Below are 12,179 nucleotides of genomic sequence, written 5' to 3' on the forward strand. Positions count from 1 at the left end.
GGGCTGCAGCGTAGAAGGCCTTGTCACCGTCGTTTCTGTAGGTTCGTGGATTGCGTAAAAGAAGGCTATCATCACTGGAACGCAAGTTTGGCCTACCGCATGAATATTTCTGAAGAAATTCGGCGAGGTAGGTGGAATGAGGCCGTGGACTTCTATGAAGGTGATAAGCAAGATTTTGAACTTGATTCGCTGTTCAATTGGCAGCCAATGAAGGTGTTTGAGTAGCGGTGCTGATGGATGTAGTCTTTCGGCTCTAAAACAATTCTTGCGGCCCTGTTTTGGACTTTCTGTAACTGCTTGTTAAACGGTCTTTGGCCGAAATCCCAAACATCAGAGCATTGGCGTAGTCGAGCCGGGACAGAATCAGAGCACGGACAAGATGATGGCAACTTTCTGTGGTAATGTAACGGCGAATCCGGTAGATGTTTCTGAGGTGAAAATTAGCCGACTTAACGACAGCTTTGACATGGTCAGTCATGGACATTGTCTGATCGAATGTCACGCCAAGGTTCTTGATAGTGTTGTCACCGATTCTGAGAGACAAATTGTCAATGTCGACTTTCTTGATGTTATAAGGTGAAGCAGCGACAAAGAATTCGGACTTATCATTGTTAAGTTTCAGTTTATTCTGAGTCATCCACGCACTGATTTCATCAATGCAGGCTGCCAATCTGGTCACTGCTCGATCACCGTATTGCTTGTCTGAATCAATCTCAATTCGTAAATAATTGCATTCCAACACCCGATGCACATAATTTTGTCACTTTAGCCTGTTGTAGTTCTCATCTCTTTGATTTTTTCTTTTAAAAAAAGTTGATAAAGGAAGGTCCTCTCTATTTACTCACCATTCATTTTAGTAAATGTTTTCTGGTGGAATAAGGAATTTCTTGAAACACCCTGTTTTAGGCCTAAATTTGGACCACAACAAGTACTGTTCACCATTTAACAGGTCTGGGAGTTAGTGCATGAAGCTGTGTTTGCATAGACAATACATGGGTGAGTGCACCCCCCCCCCACACACACACACACACACACACCCACACTGAGTTGAAAACTGTTCTAGCAGCAAATGTGTTGACAGTGGACATCCCTACACTCATAGAAATTGTTCCTTGGCATTACTCAGTAAGTTGATGTAAGTCGTTGCGTCAACTTTCCGAGTAATGCCAACGCGCACAATTTTGAGTAACGCTGACTGGATATCATTATGTTGATCGCTCTCATTTGCATTTACTTTATTGAGTTGTTACTACTCAGAAAATGAAACTAGCCTAGCATAATTTTCTAGAGGTGTGCTATAGTATACAAAATTTTGCACTGATTACAAAAATAAATATTTGAATACTGCTAATTGTGCAGAAAATGATCCAATTACGTGAATTAAGTAACAAAGTACCAAATTGGAATAACTCAAACAATAAGTACCAGTAACTTAATATGAACGAGTTACATCAACTTACATGTTGAGTTACAATAACTCAACTAATTGGTTCTTTGAACCTTGTTTATTTTCTAAGTTCCCTGAACTTGAATTCAGAAGTTGGCATTACTTAAAAAGTTGACGCAACGACTTACATCAACTTTTAAGTAATGCCAACAAAGTTGATTAGTTGACGGAACTTTTGAGCTTTTTCAGCATTTTTAAGTTCGGATAACTAAAATGAATTTTGTTTTGGCAACTTTTACACTATTTTTGAGTTGTCCAAACTTACTCCTTTTGAATTGCGCCAACAAGGCGAACAAGTCATTTCTATGAGTGTAGTAATAGGAGTACTAAGCCGTGGCATATGTCTTGTCCGTCACACGCTGCTTCAGTGGAGGCACCTGGGCGTTGGATTTTTAAGAAAAGTGTCTAATTTTTTGTAATGTATTGCTCAGAATGTGTGCAATCAAATGTAGATTTCTACTTTTAATATGAAACTGTGATTGTGATATATTAAATGCATTTTTTGCAGATACGTACGACGTGGTATGTGTATTGGGTGGTGTCACTTTTGGATGCATCACACCGGATTCATTTCCAGAACTTATACGAATCACCAAAAAGGGTAAGAAAACTTTATAATGATCAATAATTCAATGATTCTTAAATTCATAAAACCAATTGTATTATCCCCCGGGTGGGCAAATTTCAAAATGGCTTGCCATAAAATACTGCCCAAATCCCCTTAGACCTGCAAAAATATCATCACCCCTCCCATTGTACATGCAGATTATAGGGAACTAGGGATGAAAACAAGCACTGACAAAATCTCCTGAAACTGCTGTAACATTTCCTGAAAATGGGTATTTCCCTACACTTTGTACAGGGTACATCCAAGCAAAATTTCCTGAAATCAGGAAATTTCCTGAAGATTTACATCCACGGGGAACACAATTTGCAAACTAATAGATGTAAAATGTGAGCTAAATGAGCAGGACATTTTGCATAATTATTATAACGTTTTCATACTGTTTCCCTAAAGCCTCTAGTGTTTAATTTATTAGACATCTCATGAATGCTGTCAAAAATCTCTTCCCAGCCCCTATTTTAACTTGCCAAAAACCTCTAGCCCCCTTTCCGACATGCCAAAAATCCCCCACCCCATTTTATTTTAAATTACTTGCCCCCATTTTTCTTGCCCTAACAAAAATTGCTTGCCCCTTCTTTCTTTTTGCCCGGGGACAGATAATTTACTGCACAGCCCCTTGTCATCAATAGCACATTGTTTTAATTTTGTTTTTCTTTGCAGGTGGACTATTCACTTTCTGCATGACCGAATATATAACCAAAACACAAACGATCTACCCCAAATTCCTGCAAGACAATGTGGAGGCAGATTTACAGGCTCTTGTAGCAGAAGGACTTTGTTCAAAATGGAGCAAAGAACCTATAACGTACTACGAATCAAGCAGGGAACATGGAAAAGAAAAAGGAGATGTATATATTCTTCTAGTTGCTTAGATTGTGGAGATGTGGTTTATAGCTGTGTAGCTTAGCCTAAGCCTTGGCTTGGGACTGAAACTTTCGTTTGTGGGTGTGTGGTGTAGGGTATTTACTACAAGGGGGGATACAACAAGATACAACAAGAAATATCACATTCCAACTACCTTCATAAGGCAGTCACGGTTGTTGAAGGCAGTTGTTAGGTTGGTGGATACCAGACTTCATTTTGAGTCTATATGTGACCGTTCACAGAAATGGGTTGTAATGTCGGCATTTTTTTTTTCTTCTTCTTCTTCTTCTTCTTTTTTTTTTTTTTTTTTTTTTTTTTTTTAGATATTGGAAAGGTAATCTTTCCTCAAAATAAGCTTTACATTGATATACCGGGTGTCCCAAAAGACGGTTACATGTAGATAATCTAAGTTAATGTTAACAAAATATTTAATGTCCTTTTCATGACACAATCTATGTACCTAAATGCAAAAGATTGTTATTAATTTCACTATGTTGATGACAGGAGATCCCGGCAGGAGATACAGCGTGCAGAAACACCTTCAACAAAAACATCATTTCTTCTCTAATGACCATCTTCCTTAAATTGTTACCACCAAGAAGCTCTCAAACTTATTTATTTTCAGTGTACAATGTTTAATTTTGTTTAATGAGTTCAACCACGAAAAAATAAGAGAAAATTAAAAAGTAATAAAGAAAAAATATACAAACGAAGGTGTGCTTGTGTTCAACTTTCGATGAGTACTTATAGACCCAAAGCCTTGGGCCAAGGCTACTATAATTGCTTTAAGCAATGTGTAATGTAAAGCCACAATATTTATTATTCAAGGTCTGACCGTCTGTTAACGACGTGACAACAGACACGCCCACGGTACAAAAAGTTGTAGCTTGCAAAAGATACTGTTTATGGCAAAAAAAACATTAAAAAATGATACTTTAAGGTATTGTTTTGTTAATTTTTGTATGGCACATCATACATACACATGTGCTGAGGTCAAAAAGGTATCAATTTTGTTTTTGACCCCTGACTGACCTGCCATTCCAAACAACCCCTTAAGAATACTGCTAATAATAAACCACCATTCTCTTTATTTTGTGATGTGACTTATTCAACTACCGTAAAGATTCGCCCAATGCCGCACTTGGGCTCCTTTGCCTTCTGGTAAATTTCATGTACAAATAGAGAGGTCCCTTCTCTGAAATCCCAACACGAATTAAGGCTCCGTGCCCTTATTTGCTGGTGGGTGGAAATTTTACGGAGAGCACTCTTAGGTTGTGCCTAAACTTTCACTTATGTCAAGTGAGCCCATAGCGCCATTAGGCGAATCTTTACGGTATAGACTTTGAAAGTCATTTCGTCGACGGATCCTTAAAGAACTTTAGCAAAGTTACCCTCGATTAGAGAAAAGCGAGAGTAATAAATTTTGTTCCACTTGTTTCATTTTCTGATATTGGATTCCATAATTTGATCTCATATACCTCGACACCTGCTGATGTTTGACCTTTTGTATGTCATCACATTCTCGGTGCTCTGGAGGTCAGCTGGGCAGGTCAGTGGCATGATTTAATGCTATTGATAAAAATAGTGGTTGAAAGTAGTTTCAGTGCTGGAATTGCCGAAGGGCATATAGTGTGGTGACCAAAGTGATGTCCAGCTGGTTATGATGACAGATTGACCAATGTGTTTTTAAGACTAACTTTCATGCCCATGGTAATTGCCATGGCAACTAGCTGTCAAAGCTGAAAACAGCTGAAGAAAGCATGGATTCAAAAGTTTTAAGGCTATGTACACGGAATGTGTATATGAATCTACAGCTCGTTGAAAGAACACATTTGTTTCACTAATACCAAGTTAAGCGGTGTTATGTTTAAAAATAATTTTCATTATACAAAAAAAGTCTAATCTCTGAAATATTATAAAATGACTAAAGAAAATGATAATTGGATTGATTTAGATGGGTGGGCTTTCCTTTAAAATGTCAATCCATAAATAACTGAATCGTCGTCATTTTAAACTATAACTGCAGCTCTATGAAAGTATACGATGCATACACACACGGCAACGTTGCATTAAGTGCACACAGGTGCTTAAAATTTCATAAAATTATAATCTCTGTAAAATTTTAATCAGAAAAGAAAATGTCAAATGGGTTTTTTAAGGGCAGATCTTCCTTTAATGTTAATCCATTCAATTGAATTGTCATTTTTGTCCTAGCTGTAGCTCACCCCAGTGGCACAAAATGGTTCAAAATAACAGTTTCTAAATGTGATGATAAATATTTCACAACGCATTTGGAAAGGTTTGGTTACAAAACGATTCTCTTATAAATCATCTATGCACAGTTTCCACCTCGATACACCTGAGCACACAATTTCGTCCAAGCTAGCAGTGAATTCTCTGAACACAGTCTTTCATTACACTACACGTTGAGTGCATAGCATCATAGAGCTGTGTGATATTCTAGCTGGAAAATAGGCCTCTGTGATTGGGTTTTCTCAAAACCTCAAGTGTTCTCTTCATCCAATCACATTTTTTTATATCGAACGAAAGCTAACACATTTCCCTAAAAACATTTTTTTTTTCACTAGGTCAACAGATAAACCGATTCAATGTTTATAGCAAAGCAAATAGGGTATATCTGTTGAAAACGACCTATCCAAGCACGATTTTTGACCAAAATGTAGGTTTTAAAAATCAAAACCTCAAGTGTTCCTTACAGTATTTTCCAAACTTTATGTCATTAAATGAAAGAGCACACATATATTGTCCATATACTAGCGTCATTTGAATGAGGAATGGCCAATTATTTTTATATTGCAAATCATGTGAAAAACGTTAATATTTTCGCCTGTTTGTAAGGTTGTAAATTCAAATTGATATGTTGCTTAATAGATATCGGTAAATTATATACAATTCGGGAAAGTTCATATAAGCACACTGTTTTTGAACTAATAGCTATATACAGTGCGCAAACGAATTAAGGTACTAGTTGTAAACAAAGACAGATACCGGTATGTCAAAATTAAAACAAGCAACTAATATACCTGTGATCTTTAGCTCTGACATAAGACCTCATTTGTTGAAATTGGTTGAGAATTAATGAACCCAAAATCAAGGTATTTAACGACCTATAAAGAAAGATACGCAAGGTAAAAACAATAAACAAAAACATGTAGATATATAGCGCTTTAAGGGCTGGGGTATGAACGTTTGGACAGTATTTATTTTGGGACATTAGAGCACATCAGACATATCGAATTGCATTCTGAATACGAAGAATGTCATTCTGATATCAAATAATTTTGATTTTTGAAATTCGGAATTTAATACACATTTTATGGCAAATCATTTTGATATTTAACAGTACTTGAAGTAAACTTTGTAAATCTGATGATTTATACTTAAAGTGTATGTAGGTGGGATGAAAAGCCGACGATCAATTGAAAAGTTTGACCTTTCGTATTGAAGATATGGATTTTTTTCCCCAAAACACCAAAAAAGATTTGGTCTTTTTGGGAAAAAAATCCATATCTTCAATATGAAAGGTCAAAATGTTCAATTGACCGTCGGCTTTTCCTCCTGCTACATACACTTTAAGAATATATCATTAGATTTATATAATTTACTTCGAGGACTGTTATATATCAAAAATTTGAAAAATATCAAATTTTTATAATTTGTCATAAAATTTGTATTATATTGTGATTTTCAAAAATGAAAATTATTTGATATCAGAAAGACATGCTTCGTATTCAGAATGCAATTCGATAGGTCTGAGGTGCTCTCATATCCCACAAAAAATACTGTCGAAACCCGATAAACGCTCATTTTAGATCCCTTAAGCCGTAAACAGCTTCAAAGCGCTTTACATGTATTCCGCCGTCATTAGAATATGTCGGAACCACGTTTGCTGCCTACAGATGGCGCAGGGTTTATCAGTACAACAACTGTAACTTCCCCGAACAGCTTCCCATTGCACCTGGTGGGGCGAGGCAAGAGAAGCAAACCGCCTTTCCCAAGGGCGCAACACGGTGATGGGACTGGGACTCGCAACCACGCACGCCGAGCAAGCTCTCAGATTATGAGTCCACCGAGCCACCGTGTCCTCACAATTATGGGCAATCTCTGTCTGGGGCCAGCACCACTACAAATCCATCCCGAAGCTTTCTCCATGAGTGACTAAAATAAGGAGAAAGGGTATTGGTTCTCACTGCAGGGATTTTTTTTTGTCTCACTACACGTACTTGCAATAGTAGAGAGGCCATATCGGTCTAACTGCTCTAGTTAAGATTTTCGTGCATCATTTTTAGACAAAGGTGCCAGCCGGGTTAGAATTGATCATTAGAACCTCATCTTTCTGTTCAACTTGGCTAGAATTTCTGAAAAGTTAAACAGCTATAACTTTGAATGTATGAACTTATTTGCTGTTGAGAATACATGTATTTTCAATACTCGTTGCATCTTTATACCTTGATGCAATATTTTTAGGAAATGCGTTATTTTGATGATTTTGCTCAATTATGACCACAAAAAAAAGTTAATGGAAAATGTGCCCGTACATCACGAATGAGCCGTAAATTTCGCCCGGTCAATTTTGTTTTATTTCGTGTTTAGAAAATATATATCACAAGCTTTAAAATGGTATATCATTTGACGTCAAACGATATCCAGAAGCGGGGTTATGGTTTGTTGAAATTTTCTCCTTCAACAAAATGGTATACCATTTCTATACCGGTTCTACATGTGTGTCTTTTCCCACATTTCTGGTAATAAATATCAAACATAATTGGCGGTCATTTCAAATTATCCACATGTCAACGAGGTTTAGGAACGTCCCCTTAATTTAGAGAATAAAGGTATTGCTTTTAGCCACTGGATTGCATCTATCGTCTCAAATAACACGAGCGATATCCGCCGAGTTGTTTTACGCCAAAAATAATGATGTCGCCCGTGTTATATGAGATGATAGATGCACGACAGCGACTAAAATCAATACATTTATTCTCATTCTTAAACACTTCAATTCAAATAGAAATATCATAAGTATATTACAAATTTTAATCAAATTAAATCCTACATTTTATAAGGAACTGCCTAGGACTTAAAATCGACCAATCCCGTTGTTGCTATGCGTCTCCGATTGGTTTAAATAGCGTGTACATGTATCGCATTGATACACACGCGCTCACCCGTGTGATATCGTGTCATATCACACGGGTAAGAACCAATAAGATTGCAGGAACCTTAACAAGTGTTTAAGAATGTTGGTTATACATACCTAGACAAAATACAATGCTTTGTAACCCACCACTTGAACAGGATTTAGCCAAAGCAAACAAAGACTAGAGATATTTATGAGTTCCATAGAAATAGGTAGAAGCTTATTATCCTCTTCAACAATATCCTCTTAAAAATGAGATACATTTCTTACCCATTTGAGGTACCTTTGTCCAAAACTGATGCACGGAATTCGAAGTAGGCACGTTAAAATATCCTCTGTGTTTGCAAGTAGGTCTGAGACTAGGTGAAATGTATACACATGCTGGAAACTTAGTAACATATTTAAGAATATATCGGCAAAAATGTTTTTTTATATGTGATGCGATTAAGCAAAATCAGTCGGAACTCGGAACTATTAAATTTTCAGTTTACAGAGCTGGATTTTGCAGAAAACCACATTGAAATTGAACAACCAGTTCCAAAGATACAGGGTGAGTAAAAAAAAAAGTGCAATAGAGAAAAGAATCCATTTTTATTAAAGAACCGAGTTGAATCTTTTAGGTTTTTATAAAATGTTTTAAAAAACATTTTATAAATAACATATCCATTAGTGATCTTGTGTGAAAATATCAAGGAATTAGCATTTACCGTTTTGTTTTTATGACACATTTTATAGCGATACCCAATTTTAATGTTGGCCAAGAGACACCTAAAATTTGAATGTCAGCCCACTCTGTGTAAGGTAGATTTGGAACAACTGCCACTTTCTTAACCTCAATGGCATTGAAATAAAATGGAGCCCCAAAGTGTTATTGCCCTTGGTCTTGTTTAAGGAGAAGAAACATTATTTGTTGTTATTTTCATTTTCCCTTTATTTTAAAGATGTTTATTCTCTGTCAAAACCATATAAACCATATAGGCGGGTTTTTCAAATGTCGAAATAAAATGCGCGCCAATTGGAGTGGAGTGAATTACAAAACATCCAGTAAGTTGGACATATTGGGATTAAATAAACTGGAGTTGGAGTCGAGTGAGGTATGTATTTACATAAAGTAATGTTAGAAAGTTTGTTTGAACAGAAAAAAGAAATAAAAATCACGCAAAAATCAACGTTATTTAAGTTAAAGTCAGTTTCAGAGCTGGTGCATTTATCGTGCATTGTGTGCTCCCATTCAAAATACACGGTACCTCGTGGACAACTAATGAAATTGGGTATCGCAGCAAAAGGACTCGTAAAAATTAAACGGTAGAAGCGAGTCGCTTCATTTTTTCACAGAAGGTGACTATTGAGCGTGGCATTTATAGACACTTTCAATAATGGGAAAGTTCAACTTGGTTCTTATATAAATATCGATTCGTTGCTCTATTGCACTTTTTTTACTCACCCTGTATGAGCAATTAACGAGATTTCAAAACAAGAGAAAACACAAAGAAATGGTTCCTTTGTTTGGCTATATCTCAAAATCAATATATCCCAGTTCCGACTGATTTTGCTTGATCGCATCACATATAGTGTTTGATTTCTTGCTGGCTTTTCATGAATACCACACATTGTTTGTTAACCCTCAGATTGAGCCGACGTTCTCCAATCAAGAGATGAAAAACCGTCTGGCAACACTTCGCGATTACATGAAAACCAGTGGTATAGAAGGTGTCCTGCTCACGTCGTACCACAACATCAATTACTTTTCAGATTTCCTGCACCTCAGTATGGGTCGTCCATATGGCTTAGCCGTCACAATGGACAAAGTCACCACAATATCTGCTCTTACCGATTGGGCCCATCCATGGCGTCGCGCTCATATCTGCGACAATGTAGTATACACCGACTGGCACAAAGACCACTTCTGGCGAAAGTAGCTCAGGAACTTGCTCCAAGTCGTGGTAAAGTCGCCTGCGAGTTTGATACCATGTCAGTTGATGACATGAAAAAGTTTAAAGTATCTGTTCCTGATCGAGCTATTGTAGATATTGCAGAGCCGATTATGTGTAAGCGAATTCGTAAGACTGATGAAGAGATTGCGTTGATAAAGTCTATTGCAGCTATTGCGGAAGTAGGAGGTGCAGCAGCTGTAGAAGCGATGGATGAAGGAGTGCCAGAATATGACACACTTAAGGCGCCTTATTTGGGGTTTGGACTGCTTTATCGGCGGTCTACGTCCCTTATCTGGGGTTACGGCGCATTATCTGGGGTTTAGATGCCTTATCTGGGTTTAGACTGCGATAAGGTTAAGGCATCTTAGCCACAGGTAAGGAACGTAAACCCAGGATAAGGCCGTCTAAACCACAGGTAAGGCGTCTTATCCCTAGGTAAAGGATGTAAACCCAAGATAAGGCAGTTTAAACCCCATATAAGGGACATGAACCCCAGATAAGGCGGAAATGACACACTTATGCCTCTGCTCTCATTCAAAAATCACATTTACGCTCTACCAAATAGGGACCATCTTGGATTTCTGGGCAAAAATTATGTTATAACATCAAATTAATGTCAGATTCGGATTTCTTGGGGTCGACTTACCGGAAAAAGTGTCTTTGTACACGATTTTAGGTAATCTGGTTCAAAACTCTTTTTTTTTTCAAGATGGCGCCGGCGGCCACCATCTTGGATTTCTGGGTAAATATGAGTTCGTAATGTCAAAGTAATGTCAAATTTGAAATCCTTGTGGTCGACTTATCCAAAAAGTGTCTTTGTACACGATTTTAGGTCCTCTTGTTCAAAACTAAATTTTTCAAGATGGTGCCGGCCACCATCTTGGATTTCTGGGTGAAAATGATGCCGTAATGTCAAACTAATGTCAGAATCGGAATCCTTGTACTCGACATATCCGAAAAAGTGTCTTTGTGCATGATTATAGGTGCTCTGGTTCAAAACTTAAATTTTCAAAATGGTGGCGGCGGCCATTTTGGATTTTGGCCTCTAGCGAAAAAATGCCGGGATTTTCGCGAGGGACATGGTGGCTATTTATTTTCTAAATGGTCCATAGAAGTCGAATCAATCGTCAAACCTTACTAGCCAGAGAGTGGTCACCAAATTGAACTTTTTCACCTAACTAAAACGTGTCTTACGGTCACTATAAAGTTCGACGGTTTACATTGCGATAAACGCAGTGACATTTACTCCGGAAAAAGAATGTTTAGAAAAAAAATTACCAAGCATGACTAACCGTTACCAGCGAGAAATCGTAGAGGTGAACGGAAAAATAGCGTTTGTCACGACCGAAAAAACTGCACGCAAAAAAGCTTACTGGTCCTTATAATACAGTAAGCCACAAAATTAAGGTACCAGTTGTGTTCACCCCTGTATATCCTAATAAAGAAAAATGTGTCAAAATTAAAACAAGCAGCTAATACCTGTATTCTTTAGCTCTGATTTAAGTGGTTGAGAATTAAAGAAACGGTGGTCTAAAACCTAATAAAGAAACGAAATCACAAGTTGCACTTTTTTCTAATCAATGAAAGCACGACGCTAGTTTTAATCAATGGAAGTACGGCGCTGATTCTCTTGTTCGTGAACACTTTGTGTGCAAATCAATAGGACACGCAATGAACTTTTGAATTCGTATCTTCCTTGGGTTTTTGGATTCGAGCTAAAATATGCAGCTATTGGCTGCAGGTTCCAAATATGACATATCTGTCTTTGTTTAGGGTATACAAGGGGTGAACATAACTGTTACCTTAATTTTTTGGCTTACTGTATGTAGAAGTCGCTGTGTTCGTTTTGTTTTAGGTACTATGCAGCGTTAGAACGTACAACTTTTCTCGACCATGTATCAGACGAACATCTACGTTTGTGGAATATCAATCGTGAAGTTCATAGTAAAGGAATTGAATATATGAATACAAAAGCCACCTAAGTCCATACTTTGGCCAAATTGAGTTAAGCATGGGAAATTGTTGCTATACATAGGCCTGTCATATGCATGAAAGAACAACTCAAATTCATTCTCTGTGTCTATTGGGCATGTGAAAAATAGCATGTATGAAAGAATCACCCAATTCCATGATTTGAGTCTTGTAACA

The 12,179-nt window shown here is 37.3% G+C and overlaps 1 protein-coding gene across 1 annotated transcript; it reads left to right on the forward strand.

Annotated features, from left to right (window-relative positions):
- Positions 1-992: 992 nt before the first annotated feature.
- Positions 993-11,903, forward strand: LOC140163751 (creatinase-like). The gene is given in 6 exon segments (XM_072187068.1): positions 993-996; positions 1,956-2,048; positions 2,733-2,920; positions 9,726-10,008; positions 10,011-10,287; positions 11,861-11,903. Coding segments are annotated over 6 exon segments (888 nt in total).
- Positions 11,904-12,179: the final 276 nt, after the last annotated feature.

This window comes from Amphiura filiformis, chromosome 11 (genome assembly GCF_039555335.1).
Source record: "Amphiura filiformis chromosome 11, Afil_fr2py, whole genome shotgun sequence".
Classification (NCBI taxonomy): Eukaryota; Metazoa; Echinodermata; class Ophiuroidea; order Amphilepidida; family Amphiuridae; genus Amphiura; species Amphiura filiformis.